Source organism: Zingiber officinale, chromosome 7B (genome assembly GCF_018446385.1).
Source record: "Zingiber officinale cultivar Zhangliang chromosome 7B, Zo_v1.1, whole genome shotgun sequence".
In the NCBI taxonomy this organism is placed as follows: domain Eukaryota; kingdom Viridiplantae; phylum Streptophyta; class Magnoliopsida; order Zingiberales; family Zingiberaceae; genus Zingiber; species Zingiber officinale.
This window is the reverse complement of record NC_055999.1, coordinates 30,176,255-30,197,088: the sequence shown is the minus strand read 5'-3', so window position 1 is coordinate 30,197,088 and position 20,834 is coordinate 30,176,255. Positions and strand designations below refer to the sequence as shown.

Sequence of the window (20,834 nt, the reverse complement as noted above, 5' to 3'; positions counted from 1 at the left end):
TAATTAATTTTGGAGCATCTGATCATATGACCAATTCCTTGAAATTGTTAAAATTATACTCACCCTGTCCTAAAAATAAAAAGGTTAAGATTGCAGATGGAAGTTTTCACCTATTGTCGGAAAAGGTTCAGTCCAAATTTCTGAGAATATAGATCTTAAGTCTGTTCTCTATGTACCTAAACTTACATGCAATCTTCTTTCAGTCAGTAAATTATCCAAAGACTCTAACTGTCGTGTAGTTTTTTGTGACTCTCATTGTACCTTTCAGGACCGGAGCTCGAGGAAGACGATTAGCAGTGCTAAAATGGTGAATGGTCTTTACTACTTTGAGGACATTTTACCTAATAAGGAAATTGTTCAAGGACTTAGTAGTATTAGTTCTCTTTCTGTTTATGATCAAATAATGGTTTGGCATTGCCGTTTGGGTCACCCTAGTTTTTCATATATGAAACATTTATTCCCTAATTTGTTTAAAAATATGAACCTCTTAGATTTTCAATGTGAAAGTTGTATTCTTGCAAAAAGTCCTCGTAAAACATACGTCTCTAGACCTTACCTTGAATCAAAACCTTTTTACTTATTCCACAGTGATGTGTGGGGACCCTCAAAGGTAACTACATCATCGGGACAAAAATGGTTTGTAAGCTTTACCGATGACCATACTCGACTCTGTTGGGTATTTTTGATGAGAAACAAAAATAAGGTTGAGAAAACTTTTAAAGAATTCTACAATTTGATTGAAAATCAATTTCAAACAAAAATGAGCATTTTGAGAACAGATAATGGCACAGAATATTTCAATCAATCTGTAGAAACTTTTTTGAGACAAAAAGGCATCTTATATCAATCAACCTGTCCTGATACTCCAGAACAAAATGGAGGAGTCTCTGAAAGAAAAAATAGGCACTTACTTGAAGTTGCTAGGGCCATAATGTTTTACATGAATATTCCAAAGTACTTGTGGGGAGATGCAATTCTAACATCAACTTATTTGATTAATAGGATGTCTACTAGAGTTTTAAAATACATCACTCCGTTGCAATGTCTGAAAAAGTACTTCCCTGAATCTTGCATCAATTCTGATTTACCCCTTAAAGTATTTGGTTGCACCGCTTATGTACACATACCTAAGAGATCACGGTCAAAATTATATCCTAGGGCAGAAAAATGTGTTTTTATAGGCTATGCTGCAAATCGCAAAGGCTACAAATTCTTTAATCCTCTAAAAAAACGGTTCTTTGTAACAATGGATGCCACTTTCATGGAAACCATACCATATTTTACCAAAAATTTGATTCAAGGGGAGAATCTAAGGGAACCAAATTTTTGGGATATAACTAGAACTCTTCCAAATTTGGTTATTGACCAGCCTCCAAAATCTCAAAATGAAAATCATGGGGAGTCCGAACCCATAATTGTCAACCATGAAATTGATCTATCAGAAAAGGAAATACTTCGAATGGAAAAAAATCGAAATATTCTTGAACCTTTGGTTTATTCTAGGAGAAATGTCCTTGGAAGACGTAGAGATGAATTACCATTCCAGCACAAGCCTCATTGGAAGCCCCGGGCGAAGGAACTCTGAATACTCCAGGTACCTCTTTTTCCCCTAACTCACATGAAAACTCCACTTTACCTATTATTCTTGAGTCTACTAGTCCAACCTCAATTGTTCCGCAAGAAAATGACCTTGACAACCTTGACCTTCCCATTGCTTTTCGAAAAGGTACCCGAACCTGTACCAAACATCCCATTGCCAGATACATAACCTATGATCATTTATTCGAAACACATAAGACATTTACTATTAATATTTCAGAACTTGTTGTACCTAGAAACATTCAGGAAGCACTGGAGGACAAGGATTGAAGATTAGCAGTATTTGAAGAAATGAATGCCTTAAAGAAAAATGGTACTTGGGAAATTGTTGAAGCACCTAAAGATCAAAAGATAGTAGGATGCAGATGACTCTTCACTATAAAGAGTAAGCCAGATGGGAGCGTAGAGAGATATAAGGCAAGGCTTGTAGCAAAGGGTTTTACGTAGACATATAGAATAGATTACCAGGAAACATTAGCTCCTGTCGCAAAAATTAACTCAATTCAAGTTCTTCTGTCACTTGCGGTCAATCTCAAATGACCCTTATATCAGCTGGATGTTAAAAATGCCTTCCTAAATGGAGATCTAGATGAAGAAGTACTTATGAGTCTCCCTCCGGGTTTTGAAAGAAAGTTCGGAGTCGGAAAGGTGTGTAAACTGAAGAAGGCCTTGTATGGTCTAAAGCAATCCCCAAGGGCATGGTTTGAACGCTTTGGCAAAGCTGTGAAGCGACTTGGTTATGTTCAAAGTCAAGCTGATCACACCATGTTTTACAAACACTCAAAGGAAGGTAAAACAGCTGTGCTTATTGTATATGTTGATGATATCATCCTAACAGGGAGTGACTACAAGGAACTTGAAGAACTTAAAGGAAAGCTTGCAAAAGAATTTGAAATCAAGGACTTGGGAAAGTTAAAATACTTTCTTGGCATGGAGTTTGCAAGGTCCAAGGAAGGTATATTTGTCAACTAATGAAAATATGTCCTTGACTTGCTGACCGAAACTGGTATGTTGGGATGTAAGCCAGCTGAGACGCCTATGGAGCCTTACGTCAAGCTACAACCAGCAGCGGCAGAATCAGTAAAGGAAAGGGAGCGCTATCAAAGACTTGTCGGGAGACTGATTTATCTATTACACACTCGACCTGATATAGCATTTCAGTGTAGTTAGCCAATTCATGCACTCGCCTGGGTCTGAACATTTCGCCGTTGTGTATCAGATCCTAAGGTATCTGAAGAGAACACCCGGTAAAGGCCTTCTGTTTAAAACCCGGGGGCATCTACAAGTTGAAGCTTACACTGACGCAGACTGGGCAGGAAGTCTAACTGATAGAAGGTCTACTTCGGGATATTGCTCGTTTGTGGGTGGTAATTTGGTCACTTGGCGTAGCAAGAAACAAAATGTGGTAGCTCAAAGCAACGCAGAGGCTGAGTTTAGAGCCTTAGCTCATGGGATATGTGAAGTTTTGTGGATCAAGAGACTATTATTGGAATTGAAGATATCAGAGTCGGCGCCAATAAAGATGCACTGTGACAACAGAGCAACAATTTCAATTGCACACAATCCAGTACTTCATGATCACACAAAGTATGTGGAAGTCGACAAGCACTTCATCAAAGAAAAAATAGACAATCATATGATTAGTGTGGACTATATCCCTACCATTGAACAGGTAGCTGATCTACTTACAAAGGGGCTACACAAGAGACAGTTTGAATGTTTAGTAAGCAAGCTGGGTATAGAAGATATCTTTAAACCAGGTTGAGAGGGAGTGTCGAGAATATAGATTATTTAGGAAAACTCTGAGGTGTAAATTATTCCAGCCAGCTGTCTTGATTATTCTTAGCAAGTTTTAATTATTCTTAATTGTTTGCCTAAATCAGTGATTATGCTGTAAATTATTGAGCTGTAATTATACTGTAAATTATTATAAATACAATCTCAATAGAAGAGATTATTATTCCCTCAAGTCATCTCTTTCAAGTGGTGTATGTTATTTGCCAATGATATTTTGCCACTTGAGAGTATAAATAGATTAACTTGATCCTTGAGTTGGGAAACAAAACATTAAAACTAAAGATTGCTAAGTAAAAGTAAAGCTTACAATATGTAATTTCATTAGTGAGAAAAAAATATTAAGATGGATCAACATGAAATTTCCACTAGGGTGCTATGTATATTACATGTATATTAACGAAGAAGATATTAATGAAAAGATCATTAATAAGAGTTTAAAAAATTGCTGAAATGAAGAACATCTAAACCTTCTATGATCGTTGTGCGCTTCCTAGGCTTTATATGACTGGTATTTCTGAAATATTTTGTGGATCAATGTGTTGGGCTATTAGGAACCATACAAAAAATTATTATAGCAAAGGTAGAATTACATGCTGGATATGGGGAGACCGACAACTCTATAGTTAAACAAACTGAAATCAACTAGAGTGGAAAATTTAAGAGGTAGGAGAGACCAAAAACTTGGTTAATGTAACAAAAGAATATTTAATTATTTGGAAAATTGATGGTGATATATCCTTCCATAGAGCCCGATGAAGAATATGTTGGTTGGATGCATCATCATCAAATTGTATTTGTTCCTACTGTTTAGAGTAAGCTACATAAATTTATCTCTTCATTGCAATTAAGATGGATGAACATTGCTGTTTAAACAATTTTAGTGTTGGCTATCAAGGCCTAATCCAATACTCAACCTCTTTTCTATCAGGACTTAGGACAAATATTGAAGTCCAAACTAATTGAAAAAAACATTAGTTTAGAGGGAAAATGAATATGGACATGAATATAGGAAAATAAATTCAGGACCAAACAATCCATGCCTTCCTGTTATAAGTCATAAGCAAATGTTTACAACCATATCGGTAAGATACAATAATTAAATAATAAGTGTAATTGAGGAAATAACTTTATAGAATTTTTTGGGATTGTTTAGAAATTTTTTGGGATTTATTTTAAGCTTGGATGAGAGGTTTTTAGGAGTAGATTTATTAGGCTAAGAGAAAACCTATTGGAATAATCATATAAGTGGGAGTTGATTGAGGAATTAACTTAGGGTTTAATTAATTAAACCTAAGTTGTGATTATAAAACTTGTTTCTTTTCTTTTCCTCTCATTTCCGCTAACCACTCTCCTGATCCCCTCTCCCTCTCGCGATTTTGCCATCGCGTCTTCGCCGCTGCTCCATCATTGGATCACCACGAGAACCGGCGTCGTCGCTCCTTCGTCGGTGTCAAGTTCGACCATTGCCGTCCATCCTCTGTCCCGGCTCAGCACAACACCAGCCGATGTCGAGCCCGTTCTTCCTCCCAATCTCCTTCGCGACACCGTCGCCCACACAGCGCAGCTCCTTTTGCCGGTGAGGTACTGCAGTTATTACAGTTGGCTAGCCACTCTTCTTCTTCCGATTACCTTCAAGTCGGTGCCCTAGTGTCGTCGTCGCCTCTTCGTGTGAGGCCAACTTGACGATGTCGCCGCCTTTTTGCCAACGAACCATGTAGCCGGATGAGTCTTGTGCATAGCCACCGACACCTTAGAACCTCAACATTTTCGCAGGCTTTAGCCTTCGTAGTTGCTTGTCCTTCTTTTGTAACCAGAAGGCGGTGATTGGTGGACCATCAGACTGTTGGAGTCTCTGCGTGTTGCCTGGTAAGGAGCTACATTCCAATTAGGTAATAGATTTCATTACCTAACTAGATCTTTTTGTTCAGTTTGATTAATTAAACACTGTTAAGGTTGATTTGGATTAATTGATTTATGATGCATAGTTGATCTAAGACATGGATTAAACGATTGAATGAATTTTGAATTGGGTTGATAGAATTTGGTTAATTTCGAATAACTTTGTAGATCTATTACCATGATTTATAGTAGCATTAGTCTGATGATGTTAATTGGAATCGAATTGTTAAAATAGGTTGATTTACCTTTAAGTAATAGATAGATTGGATGGATTAATTAGTGGTGATAATGTGATTAACCCTAATTTAATCAATAAAGTAGATTAATTGAAGTTAACCAATGATTAGGATTAACTAATGATCATTTTGATTAAGGTTACCTAATTAGATTTGGGATATTGGTTAGCTAATTGATGTATGATGGAATTAGCTAAACTGTACAATTTATTATATGACTCTAATTCGAGATGAGCACTTCGACATAGGGATTGTTTAGCTCAATCTACAATTAAGGAGGGTACTTCTTCCTTGACCTCTATAGTTCATTGAACTTAGTGCATAGTTTTTAATTAATGGATTATGTTGCTTTACCTTAAATCTACTCGTATTTATCCATGCTTGATACTTACGTTCTTGACTTTTAAGATGATCTATTTATTGCTTACACAGTCTAAGTTTTAGATATCTATACTCTGTAGAATATGTACTATAGGAGATACCATATTCACTGATTATATGCATGTGGTGTGTACACTTGTGTGGTGTGCACTATACGAGTTAACATATTGATTATGAATATGATGTAAAGTATACCCATGAATGGTGTGTACTATAGGAGATACCATGTTGATGGTACATTTGCATGTTGAGTGTGCACACATGTCTTGTGTACTATTGGAGGAATCATGTTGATTATACCTATATTGTGTAAGCACACGTGTCTGGTGTGACTATTGGAGGCATCATATTGATTATACCTATGTTGTAGTGTGCATACATGTCTGGTGTGTACTATAGGTGTTGTTACTTACTATATTTTGTTGTTTAATAGACACCTGTTGGATCTATTCATACCTATAGACTTAGGTGATAGACAGATCATATATTGGATGTACTTATGTTGATTTGGGTTGTTGCATTGATGATGGTTGCATCTATATCATGACTACTTACATCATGTTCATCATTGCACTATATGCATGCAGACGACCATTGTCTCCCTTGTGGTATGAGCTACTTGTCAGTCATTTTTGCTGCCCATTCAGCCACTCAGGGACAGTGGAAGCTTGGAGTTGAGTGCAACTGTCCTGTCGTGCCCACTTGGCCATTATGTCTAGTGGTAGCTGAAGTCGTGCATACCCTCTTGCTATGTAGCTAGATAGTTACTTTGCATCCTGTCCATCTCGGCCACATTGATGTAGTGGTAGCTTGGAGACATGAGCAGTTGTCATAGTCCTAGCTCACTCGGCCATAAGGATGTAGTGGTAGCTTGGAGTGGAGTGTAGAAGTGACGCATAAATGTGCATATGCATATAATGTGCAGTGCATCTTTTAGAGATATATTTGCATATGCTTGTGATTTGTTGCATTTGATTGAGCTATGACATGATTCATACATATTTATTTATCATACATATATATGCTGTTATATATATATATAGGTGTTACGAGTTGTTGATCCCTAGTGGTTTACTGATCATTATACCGTGTGTGTTAGACTGGTACTGGTATGTGCATTTATTATGTCATATATGATTATATTCTTATTTCCCTACTAGACTATATACTTTGATCTCCATGATCTATGTTGACCATGCCCTATCATGTCTATTACCCGTTGAGTCACCCGGGCTCATCACCCCTATGTATGTTTTATGTTCCACAGGTAACATGTAGATGATGATGAGTCACTTGGAGAACCTGACTGTCGGTCCCACGTCATATCTGAGGATGAATTTTACTTTGTTTTATGCTTTACTCACATTTTCTTTGGATTTTATAGACTTAGTGTTGTAATAATTTGACTCAGACTTGGTGTTTAGCCATATGACTCCTTTTGTGGTTGTTAGTGATTGTTGTGTAAGCTGAGCCGACTCACAATCTATTGTCTTTGGTTTATGTGGGTTGCTCTTATATCTTCCGCTGTGTTTTTGTTTCAGCTGTATGAGCTGCTTATTATCCTGCGCGGTTCTGTATGTTTTTAGCGGTGTAGGCTGTAGTTATTATACTTGTATAACCATGTGGCTATGTATCCAGGTTTCATGCGTTGTCATAAGGGAAGTGATGTTGTCTGTTTGTCGAGTAGAGACTCCTCCGGCGCGTGACAATATCTATGACAAGTATTAGTATCCTGGATACTTGAAGATATCCTGACATAGGTTCAAAAGAGAACAATGAATTATTCAAAGAAAATATATTAAATTAGTATAGGTTTTCTGATATGGTTTAAGTAGTCTATTATACGAGAAAAGTAAATAATTTAAAAGTTGACAAGTGTTTGGAAAGAGTAATCTAGGATCTGAGACCAACACTAATCTAACACTAGCAGCAGATGAGCAGTAATTCCCTTCAAGGTGCCTGACTACAAGAAGTGTGACGTCTAACGAAGATGGAAATTTGGTTATAGTGATTCATGCCTTTCGTTTGGCTTCATATGAATTGAAGTCATTATGTATAATGACAAGCTACACCTTTTGTGTAACAATAGAGAACCATCGATTAGGCATTCAAATATTCAAAATGCTATTCATTGATCAAAGAGTGCATTGAAAGATATCAATGAAGAGGAAATGTGGATGAGGGATGTTGCAATGGTGGTGGTGGGAGTGGGGAGATGGAAGCTCACGATTCATAATTCAAAGAGTGCATTGAAAGATTTCAATGAATTGGGAATATGGATGAGGGATGTTATAAAAGCACAACCCTAGTTAGGTGGTCTTCAACATCTACAACGATGCATCTAGGGATAGTGTATGCTTTAAGGTCACCGAGGGTGGTTCGCTCTTCCTTTGTATAAGGATGGATGTAGGAAACACTTGAGAGCTTCATTTGCAGATTAGAGAAACATAAATCGTGCAAACACGATTGCTACACCCTACCACTTCAGCCCGAGACCAAGGTTCTTGTTGGATGAAACTTGCATTATGATGGATGATCATGGGCCACCAAACTGGCATGTGATATTTAACAATTTAATGAAGAAATCCCCTTTAATAAAGTACTTCTTAGATATCCTCGAGCTTTGCTAGTTATGACATGCCCTAGGCTATTCACCTAGCCACCACCCCTCTCCTACCAATGATCCTCCAACATTATTTGCATTGTGAACCTTCATTCATATTAAATATTTAAATTTGCTACTGCTACGAGGAGTACCATCATGCAATTTTACTCAATTGGGTGGTATTACGGCGATATGGTTGACATGGAGATCAAGCCATCAATGCCCACCAAATCACTTGGGATCTAGAAGGCCAAACGCCAACTTAATACATTTTCTTCCCCACTGATAGTGTGGCATTGATGTCTTCCTTGGAGTATCACTCCCCACTAAAGAACCCCACCCTTCTCTCTTTAACTTCTCAACAGCCACTTTGCATGATCCTAATAGTTTTCTGTTGAACCACTAATTCAATCCTCCTTGAGTACAATTGGATGTGTCACTTGGTTGTCCTTCATGCTATCAACAAGTCACTACGATCTTAAGGACATCAGTATCTCCAACTCCACTTTATGTGCCTAGATACTGGGACTGTAACGCTTTAGGATGTGATCGTGATGATTTTATTATTGAAATCATCCCTTCACTTAGGAAGTCTCTTCATTGGTTGGTGATTGGAGGCGAAGAGCAACATAACCATCCTATCCTAGGTTGTGAATATTGAATGTCACTAACTTTCACTAATGAATCTAATATCTCTAATTTTGAGATTGTGATGCTATTGGCAAAACCTGCAAACTAAGATTGCACTACAATGACTACCAACTATACATCCATTGCCAATTAGTGATATTCCATGATGGCAAATGCCAACCATTTCCATTCTCAAATGAGCCCTTGAATGATGATCAATGGTGTAGAGAAGACGAGCACAAGGACACTTGCTTTAATGCACCCACTCTTAGTGGCAAGGTGATAACGAACATTTTAGTGCATTATTTTGACCCTTATACTTAGTATTTTTATCCTCCCGTATGCTTAAATCATGTTTTATATCTTGTTTTACGAGTAGGATCTATTTTTGAGTTCATTATAATTTTTTACTAAATTTGGATATTATTTCATGATTTTATAGGGAATTAAAGAAGAACCATGAACATGAGTCGAATTGAACCAATTGAACCTATTGCAAGGGTTAAGGAGAGGTTCAATTGGTGCTTGGTTCAAGTTCAAGTGAAGCTGGTTCAAATAGAGAGCTTGGTTCAACAACCCTTTATCGAAGGTTTCAAAATCAACTTGGCAAAATGAAGGCTTGGATGAACAAGGACTTCACTTGATGGGTTTCTCAACAAAGGATCACTACTTTGGCTCACGCGACGCTGACACACACCATCACCTTCGCCCCGACGCTCTTGATGCCATCTTCTCCACTGCCTTATTCTCCATCTCGCCAACAACCGGCGGACCACCTCCGCTCCACCACTGCTAGTCGGTCCTCTTCACCATCTCATGTCCTCCATCTACCATCAAGCACACCTTCTTCCTAGGGGTGAGCAATCGGTTTAAACTAAACAGACCGAACCGATTAAACCGAAAACCAAACCTACCGAACTTTTTCCGAACCAACCAAACCAACATCGATAAAACTTCGCTTAATTCAATTTTCGACCGAAATAACCGAATTTTACGGTTTGGTTTGGTTTGATTAGGTTTGGTTCGGTTCAACTCATAATATCGGCTCGGTTTGATTCCGATTTGGTTTGATTTGGTTTGGTTGATTCCGGTTTGGTTCAACTCATAATATCGGTTTAACCAAATTTTGATTTTCAAAATTGAACCGATTAAACCGATATTTCTAAAAAAATAAATTTCCAAATTAACCGAACCAAACTTTTTACTTCGGTCGATTCGGTCTGTTAATTCAGTTTAACCGAACTTTTGCTCACCCCTACTTCTTCCTCATCCACCTCTTCCCGACGCCACTCTCAACCCAAGCCAAGCTTTCGGATTGCTTCTTCTTCAAGCTCCGACCATCTCCTCTTCGAGTTAGAAGAGGAGGGCAGCTCCTTGGCATTTGTTCCACAGCCCCTCTTCCCTTTCCTCTTCAGGTTAGAAGAGGAAAGGGCAGATTCTTCGCTTCCGACCGCCTCTTCCACTCTCCTCTTAGGGTTAAAAGAGGAGAATCTATTTCCTCCATCTTCGGCAGCCCTCTTCCCTCTCTTCTTTGGGTTTAGAAGAGGAGAGGGCAGCTCACTCCTCTATGGTAGTTCAACCTCCTTCTGAAGCTTGGGTTGATCTTCATGTGTTGGTTGGGTTGATTTCTTTATGCATTGGTTTATGTTTGTGGATTGTTATTGTTGAATGTTAAGTGCTTGTATTAATTTAACCTCCTGTGTTTCAAATTGCACGCATTATGATTTAATTGACTCATGCCCAAGTGTTTGATTAAATGTCTCATCCAATAGTCAGGTTTTAGTTGATGTAATTTCTTTAGTTTAATTCTTGCAATGCAGAGTTAGTGTAACGCCCCGGCCCGACCCCACTCGGACCGAACTGGGAACGCCACCAGAATTGCCCATCGGGTTGACGACTAGTTCCACAGACCACTGGAGGTCCTTTCAGCGTGCTTTGTCCTCACTCGCACGCACCCTGGAAAACTTTCCAGGAGGTCACCCATCCTCAGATTTCTCCAAGCCATTAAAAATTCCCAGTTAACAAAATTTCTGAGGATAAATATCAGAGAGATTCATTAGGTGTAGTAATAACTTATGTTTGAAACCCAATCCAGTTCACAAAATTTCTTCCTTACATGTGAAGGAATGTTGCAAAGTTATAGTATGGTGGGCTGCCTTCACTGCACAAAATAATTAATACAATGATATATGTTACAAACTCAAGGTTTATTATCGCCTAGAAGGAATAGAAGTATCTTCCATCCAAATATGCAATACTAATGATTTTTAATCTCATAGAAGTTACTGCCTAACAATAAATGAAGAAAAAGGGCAACCAGCCGTCACTGATTTGGAAGTACATGTAAAGATTATTCTTCACCCTCAGCCAAATAATTATACAATCAGAGAAATTAGATATGATAACTATTTTCCAGGTGCTCTGAACAGCAAACAGCAATATTGTAATTAATGAAAAGGAAGTAAAACATTAATAACACTAAAGCAAAATTCATGACACTATCTGGTCTAGAATTAGGTGGTGAAGACTAGAATGAATTGAAATAGAATATAGCACAAAACTACATATGCTAAAGATTTACATACTGCTGTCACAGAGGTTGTCAAAGATTTCAAACCAGCAGTGCATGCATGAGCCTCAGGCAATGTTGAAAAATCATTGGCTCGTAGTCTCTCTGTCACATCATTATATAGCCACTTCAACCATTGACCAACAAACCTAAAAGCATATGCTGAAGCCAGCAGCGGAAAGAGTCTGCTTTGCTGAGTTTTGTAATCAATGACCTGTGAGAGAAAGGTTAAATAAGAATTTATAACTGCACGAACACACCTTTTCAAGAGGATGAAAGACTAAACACGACAACAACTTTACTGTTGTGCCAAAGTTTCCCTTCATTAGATACATTAGCATAAAATAAAATAACTGAGACCAAATTAAATACATTAGATGTCAAGCCACACTCTCCGAAGTCATATTGGCTTTAGCTTGCATTCAAGTATGACATGGTTATATTGAACCAATCAGATGTGACTGTAACTACTTGATATCTATAGGCAATAACTAATTAGATATTTCATTAGTTTGTCTTTGATAGTGATGTACATTATTAACAAATTCAAAATTGATGCAGATAAATTCACAGAAGTGGATTATGAGCAGACTTCAGTTCAAGGTATTTTGCATCCAAAAGGATACCAACTTATTTTAGAAAAACGTACAATTGTCAAGCAGAAAAACTCCATGAACAAATTATCAGATCAGACTATAAATCACAACAAGCTTTGTTAGTCCAAGCTTTTGTACCACAATAAGAACAGAATGTGAACCAGTCCAGTATGTCACCAAGCCTAAAGAACTTGAAGGAAGATTTCAGGAATTATATAATGGCAGTTCCCGTATATATGCAAGCACAGATCTTCACATACAAGCTACATTGTGGTATCAAATGCATTTCATGGAGTCAGTGAGAAAACTATCATTTCATAAAATTTAATCATCATCTTCTTCAAGGTTATGGAACAAGTTACATGTGAAAAAACTTGATGTGTGGGTTAAAGATAATCTGGCAAAAAGAGCAACAGTCGACCTTGTTGAAGGCATCTCCCAGAAGACCTTAATATCCTATCTATGATGCTAATGCAACACCTACCTTCAAGCAGAGGAGACAAACATGAAATCCAATTTAACAGTATTTAGGCACTATTTATGGTTACAAAGGCCTTCCTAATATAGTAACCAATAAGGCCATCAAGGATGCCATCATCATCATCATTAAGCCATGATCAAGGGAGTTTTGCATTAGATAATTATATATATAATATAAATATATCAAAGTAGCATGGCCATATTAAATCTAAGTTCTTAGTATAATAAATATGTGTGTAACACTGCAAATGCCAGACCAAGCACAGGGAAGAAAATGACCGAATGTTGTGCTAGGCCTTATTAACTAACCTAAAATTTAAAACATCATGACATCGGTCTTGAGGTTTGACTGTGTGTAAAACAATGATATTACCATAATTATTGTCAGGTGAGGTAGCCAGTCGCAATATAAACATCCCAAAGCTCAATGGCAGGATAAGACACCACCAAATTGTTAGGAAACACACTTGTGGTAAATTAATATATGTATGTCAGAATATTTTTCAATGTAGCACAGAGTACTGATATTGTACCTGAGTCTCAGGAGAACCATCTTGTGATCCAAATTGCCTACGAACACAACTATATCTCACAGCAATGCACACAGCTCGAGATAAAGCCTTAGAAGCATCAGAGACAATTGTTTGACGAACATAAACCATTGTCCCATATAAAAGCTGCCTTGGGACGTCAGATTGCACATACTTCCCTTCCTTTGTGACTTGTGAAACCCTGGACAATATTGAAAATAAAAAACAATCAATATCATTGATAAGCAATGCAGAGATCACATCTACAATACCTCAGTCAAAACCACTACTCATACAATTGCTCCAGTAATGTTAAACTGTAAATAGAATAAGAGAGGTAAACTTCCCTCTGCAGGGTCAAAGAAAACATAGTGAAGAATTAGGCATGATCATTTAAACTAATACACTAGTCCAATCTAGAGTCAATATGACTGCATGCAGAAAAAAGATATTACATGTATTAGCCTTAAGCAACATCCACATTTGACCAAGTTTGCCAACTTTGTCAAGATCGATCCTATTCCGAATGAAAATAGGTCCATAGGCCCTGATCATAGGATTGGAAAATAGGATCATAAGAGAATTAACTTATATATTTTATAATTATATTTAACATTTATCATATATTTTTAATTTTCTGTATACAGTATTACTATGAATATTTTATGACTATTGTTCTAAAGCGTAAAAAAAATTATAAAAGAAAAATAAACTTAAAGTATTCCATCTTTGTATAGCAAGTATCAACTTCTACAAGAGGAAATGATAATTATAAGATGGGTGATAATAATAATTATTAAAAATAATTCTTCTGATTAAGACTTAAAAGGAAACTATTCTCAAATGTGACACAGAAAAATTGCTATAGTAAATATCTAATTAAATTCAAATATATATTGGGACAAAAATCCTGCATAGGAATGTAGTCAAACATAGGATTGGATCATAGGTTCATAAGATCCTAGGCCACTTTAGATCCTAATTGGGACTTGGATTGTTTAGAACAGTTTGGATTATAAGATCATAAGGTTTGATCACAATCTTTAACTATATGGGCATGAAAATAAAAATATATCAAGCTTGAACAACTAAGGCTATGTTGTACATAATTAGATGCAAAAAAGGTATTAACTAACCGCATCAACATTTGATTTCGTGGTATGCGCACATGATCAAACTGCAAAACCCCATTGTCCATTGTATTGTAAGCGCCATTGCCAAATTTCATCCCAATATCACCAACAACGATTCCAGGAAGAGGCGAATGATCATCCAAACTTCGTAACTGAACAATGAAACCTATAAAGCAAAGTAATTCAGAAAACAACTACAGAAATCCCTGAAATAATCCTCCAAACATGTGGAAATGTTAAACCATTGATTCCATAGTCTTTTCCATCAATGATTAGACGGGCATAAACAACTGCATGGGTGGATACTTTTCCAAGACCACCAGGCCACCACTGCACATGTAAGAAATGGATGTCATTATCATTGAAACATTTAGGGATATTTTCATCTGAATTATTTTTATAAATAATTTGGTTTTATGGAGAAAATTATTGTTGAATAATACATGAAGCTATATGATTTTGAAAAGGCACTATTGTCTCAGGGGATCTATTAGTGAATCTAAGTTGGATCTTCAGAACACAGATTGATACTGCTACTTACTTTGCTTGAAGTAAGTGTAGGGCTGTGAATAACAAATTCATCCATTTTCGGATCAAATGTCGCTGTTGTTTCAAGACCTTGAACATTTGAACCATGACCAAGTTCTGTCTGAGCATAGCATCCAATTATTTGCATCTTATAAGCCAGTGGTAACCACTTCTTCTGTTGTTCCTCAGTTCCTTGACCTTTTATAGCAGGAACGAACATTCCCTATTAACCAAAAAATAACTATAAGTTAAAGAATGTGAAGACAACAAATGTGAATCATACATATGGTTTCATGAACTTTCCCTATTAGCCAAGATACTGTAAGTTAAATATGTGAAGAAAGCAAATAGCTACCTGATAGAACAAAACTCAGAGACAAACCAATCATTATTTGGCTTAAGCTACAGAATGTGACATTCACATGCCAGAAAGCATGAAAGATTAATTTCTAAGGGTACATTTGAGATCAATCTTTCTGTATATCAAGAGGAAACAACTAAACTCAATTTTTTTTCAATATTACAAACTTGAAGAAGGCTAATCTAGAAAACACTCCAGTATCATGATAAATGGCTCATGTATCTATTTAATGCAACTAAATAATATAAAAGGGCAGCCCGGTGCACGAAGCTCCCACCATGCTGGGTCTCGGGGAAGGATCCATTGTATGCAGCCTTACCCTGCTTTTTGCAAAGGCTATTTCTAGGATTCGAACTCGTGACCTTTTGGTCACATGGCAAACTTTACCGTTGCGCCAAGGCTCCCCTTCAATGCAACTAAATAATATGCAAGAAATTAACAATACAGAAAGGAGAGAAATTACTGTTAGTAAGAAGATGATGCAAACAAACAACTAACTGGAAAGGTGAAAACTTACATTATAGGAAAGCTATGCAAATTGAACCATGAAACCGTGGCAATGCTAACATATTATCAACAACCAACCAAGCCTTATCCCACTAGGTGGGGCTGGCTAAATGCTACATATTAACATGTTATTCAAATGCTACTTAATGGAAAAGTGCTTGCTGTAGATTGAGTAACAAATAAAAGTGGGTAAATGGTAGATAGAATGATACACATCAAAGCATTTTAAGTGGGAAAACTGATATTAGCAAGAATATGAAACAATAAATGGCAAGTACATGCCTTCCAAATAATTCTAGCCGAATTCATACTATCTGACATATGAGAAATAGGAAAAAAGGTCCTCACCCAGTGGAGATCCCCATATCCAGGTTCATCTATGAAGATCCGGAACATAGAGGCTTCTTCTTCTGCAACATCAGAAAAGTGGATGATTATCAGCAAACTGAAAAGCAGGAAAATAATGCAGGATCCTTTGAAGTGGTAAATTATTACATGCCAAAGGTTCTACTTCCTTGACGAATCCATGTTTTATTACTTAAACTTGTTCTTGTACTAGCAAGAAATGGTTTCTTCTATAGCTAGATATGCCTGGGATAGTAATACATTTAAGAGGCACGGATTCCAAAGGCATGCTGCCTAATTTTATCAGTGGGCATGTATCAACCTCATTGAGACAGTCCAATCAAACCTAAGGATAGAAGATTCAACCTGGTTTCAGCAGACTGACTATTGTTTTGGGGCACTTAGGAGGATAACAAAGCAGTTTCATATAAACATGTTCAGAAGATTAAAGTATGATGCTAATAACCTATTGACATGCACACTAAACAACATGTATATTGAAACTTTAGAATGAAGACTGATTGTCATAGCTTCTTGTCTGCTGTCATTTGAGAGTATACATGCTGATTAAAATCTCACCGAGGTCACTTGTTTAGACTGCAAATTTCAAGTAAAACCTTAATAAGAATTAAGTACCTCACTGCTCTTTTATGAAATTTTATAGCATAGTTACTCAAAATCTGAGGCATTACTTGACTTTTTTCTTTCACTTCCATAAGAAACTTCTAAACTTATCGAATATTCATTGAAAAAACAACAATTTGACCAGTTACAGTAGGAAAATATTTTAGTTTATAACATGTTTGGAAGTCCTCAACCAAATGAGTATTTCGTAGAGAGCAGACAAGGGATTCCATGATAGGATGATTTAATTCTTTGGAACAATTCAAAGGAAGCCTCCCAATGATCATAAGATCATACCCATCCCATTTCAACAGTGCAACCATTGGTTGTTCACGGACTAGCTGTACCATCTTTTTATTTTCTGGAGCTAATATCAAGTATCAACAATGTAGTTCATCAAACATCCAACAATAACACTAAAGGCCAATGATTGCTCAACGAACAAAAGTCAAGTAACCCACTAATTGACTTTGGGAATAATAGGGTTTGATGACAAAGACCAAATGACCAAGAATGTCATTACACTAAACATAGATTAAGATACAAATGATAGAGTACCCAAAGGCTTCTTTATCACCTATCCAATCAATGATAGAAAACATGACATAATTGGGCAATTTGCCTCGTGTCAGTCAAAACTCATAATAGCTTTACAGATGTATGTACACTACAAACTAGAAAATTATTGCCATATTCACTTGCCACCAAATAGAAATAGTTGATTATAATTATAAGAAGTTCAACTTGACACAATCAAAATTTATATCTACATACAGATATGGGTTCAAAAGGGGAGTCTTGACACAAAGGTAAAGTTATTGCCATGTGACCTAAGGTCCCAGGTTTGAATGTCGGAAATAGCCTCTTGTAATGCAAGGTAAGGCTACGTACAATAAACCGTTCACTGGACCCATATTGGTGAAAGATTCATGCACTAGGCTGCCCTTTATACAGATATGGATTCCATTAAATGTTCCTATTGAAATTTTGAGAGTGCTTGACCACCAATAGAGCCAAGCCACATGCCAGTTTCAGTACCAATCGATGAAGAGTGATGCTAGGGATAGGTATCAATCAAAGTCAGAGGAGTGATTATTGTTACAAGATAGAACAAAAAGTAGGATTGAGGATGAGAAAATACAAAGAAGAGGGAAGAGAGAAGAGACCAGAGTAAAGATAAAAAGACGAAGAAAGAGTAAAGGAAATTACAAAGAATGAAAGTTGACTTTTATTGTGTTTGACCATTACTGCCGGGTCCATGTGCCAATTGATGTATCTGACAGCAATGTCATCATTGTTAATATTCGATATACCTGTTATTGGGACGAGCAAGGGCATTGTTGTGCTTGTATTTAGTCCAAAGTAATATGCAAGGAATTCTAACAAAAAGAGTTTAGAATGAAGGCGAAAAAATATACCTGTAAGGCGTAACTCGTTTATTCGCTTCCAAGCATGGGCTGATTTTTTTAGTGTGTTCTTAAACAATTCCTTACGGCCAAGCATTGTTCTATTGTCTTTGCGGAAGACCTAAATGGAAAAGAAGAAAGTCTTAAGATTGGTTTTACAAATAAATATTTTTTTAAATAATATGGTCATAAGAGTACAAAATGGAAAAACTAAAAAGACTATTGTAAAACAAAGTAAACACTTCAAACATAAAAGTAAATTATATTTAATTTAAAATGAGATCAGAAGCCCAACACTGCCTTCAAGCAACAAAAATGTACGCATAAAGACTTAAACATACAGTTATCATCTTTTCTCACATATCATGATGACTTAATAGCTGCACATACATTAAGCCATAACCAATCATAAAGTATATTATATTTAATTTAAAATGAGATCAGAAGCCCAACACTGCCTTCAAGCAACAAAAATGTACGCATAAAGACTTAAACATACAGTTATCATCTTTTCTCACATATCATGATGACTTAATAGCTGCACATATATCCTTTAGTTTTACTAACATGTTAACAGGGTCATAGTGATGCTTGAATCTATTATGAAGCATTCTGAAATTGATAGTAATGATTAATGTAACAATGGTATTCGTAAAAGTGCAAATAGCATAGTTGTTACTTCCCTCAAATCATTTGCAAACAAAGAAATAGGAATTAGAATATATTTTCCCAAAAATTTAGGATTTTGAAATCAGATCAAAATTCTTCAGATTTGTGTTTGAGAAATCTTGGTAATTTATGCAACCAAACAATTCTACAACCTTATAGTAAATAACTCCCAAAAAATAAATGGAATTATAATTATAATTTTTCTCCTGAATTGGGATTAGAATTCTTATAAATTCTGCTCTGATATAGAATTAGGATTATTTTCCAAACAGAATTGCTTCCAAGCAAGCTGAAAATGTTCATATTTTCATTTAGAAACTGACATGCAGGAAATTGAATCCAGCAGTGCCAAAGTTCATGTTGGATTTCCAATCTGAGTAAAATGACGCCTAAAATATTGTTGAAAAAGACAAAATTCTACAATATATAGGCAAATTAGTAAACTTCTTATTCCTATAGCATGTTCATTCTGACATACATAGCTAAAAGGTGTCATTTACTGACATTCTTTTACTTCCGTAATCACAAAAGCAAATAATGTTCCACTCAGGACCTAGCTTCTAACAACGAAAACGAAACCCTAAAGTCATGGTCAACCGGAATAAGCTAGGTGCAGGAGGGTTGTGTATGAATTAGGCTCCATACCACCTTCTTGTGAATTTCATGTGAGCACTCTTTGGAAAAAAGAAAACTGGCACTCCGAATTCAAAATATAATCAATTACGCTTTCATCCTTGCAGCATACTACACTCCAAAGAAATTTGAGCGAAGCAAGAAGGGACTAATCTCACTTCCTTTCTAATATTCCTTTAGCAATTATTCTACTCAACCAACTCAAATAAAATTTAAAATATACATAATAACGCTTTCAAAGAGAAAAGAGAAAAGAGAAATAGGAAAAAAAAAAAGGCAAATAGACGGGCAAAACTGGCGTGGATCTGGAAGGTAAAAAATAAAAACGAACGATGAAACACAAAAAGGAGGAGTAGAAAAATGACCGGATCGCTGGCAACGATGTGGGCCATGCGATTGGCGACTTCGAATGCGTTCTTGGAGCCGGCCCAGGCGATCTTCATCGCCTGAACATCGAATTGGGCTTTCTTCCGCTCGGGCGCGAGATGATCCACCGCCGACGCCTCCATTCTCCTCCGCCAACGATCTTTCTTCTCCTCCTCCCCTTCTCTTCACCGCTCACCCACAACGAAACCGAGCGTACTAGGAATCCCCTCTGGTACGGGGCGAAGGATAGATATACCTTCTCATTGACCAAACCGACAACCAATGACAAATAGGCCATCTGCAACTGTTAATACTCAGCGTTAATATCCACGTGACTGTTCATGTACTGTTCTTTAACACGTTAAAGGAATTAAACGGTGTTAAAAACTTACATATTTATATATATATATATATATATATATATATAATATTATATTGCTATTAACGCGTAACGCGTTAATAGCATTCCAGATGCTCCAATGGAAGAGATCGGAGACCACGTGGCTTCAGCGTTAAGACCAATTCAAATAAGGTATTCTTTGGAGTACTTCGCTGGAGGTGACGTCCAAACTTCAATCATCTTCCTTTGGCCAGACTAGAAAAATAATAAAATATTGCCAAATTAATTGAGATCGATGTTGCTTATTATTTTGTTTCTCGCAGTTTGTTATTTTTGGATGGGTCTCTACAGCAAAAAGAGTTCCTGGAGCAGAGAATTTTTTTTTTTTTTTTTTTTGAAAAGTATGCAGCGTATTTAGTTCCAATTATCATATATAATCTTATCTAATACTAAAATTATAAAAAATGAAACACAGAGAATGTTTGATAATACAATCAAATCTTATTTATTTAAAAATTTAGTACATTAACCTAGTATAATATTTTATCGTATTATTCTTAATTTAATAATGATGATATTATTATTATTAGTAAAATATAT

At 36.4% G+C, this 20,834-nt stretch overlaps 1 protein-coding gene across 1 annotated transcript; it reads right to left on the bottom strand.

The window, feature by feature from the left end:
* Positions 1–11,660: 11,660 nt before the first annotated feature.
* Positions 11,661–20,189, bottom strand: LOC122004281 (peroxisomal acyl-coenzyme A oxidase 1-like). Its single transcript, XM_042559191.1, has 8 exons — positions 19,894–20,189; positions 18,239–18,347; positions 16,200–16,261; positions 14,997–15,206; positions 14,698–14,785; positions 14,459–14,621; positions 13,326–13,524; positions 11,661–11,930 (listed from the first exon to the last, which is right to left on the bottom strand). Exons 1-8 carry the CDS (start codon positions 20,035–20,037, stop codon positions 11,661–11,663), a joined length of 1,245 nt encoding a protein of 414 aa, XP_042415125.1. The 5' UTR covers positions 20,038–20,189.
* Between the last annotated feature and the right edge of the window lie 645 nt (positions 20,190–20,834).

Bases quoted from the DNA above. Each gene is read 5' to 3' on its own strand.
- LOC122004281 (XM_042559191.1), bottom strand. From the start codon at position 20,037: ATGGAGGCGTCGGCGGTGGATCATCTCGCGCCCGAGCGGAAGAAAGCC. The intron at 15,207-16,199 runs GTGAGGACCTTT...TTTGGTTAATAG, and splicing joins GATATGGGGATCTCCACTGG to GGAATGTTCGTTCCTGCTAT. The intron at 14,786-14,996 runs GTAAGTAGCAGT...TTACATGTGCAG, and splicing joins CTACACTTACTTCAAGCAAA to TGGTGGCCTGGTGGTCTTGG.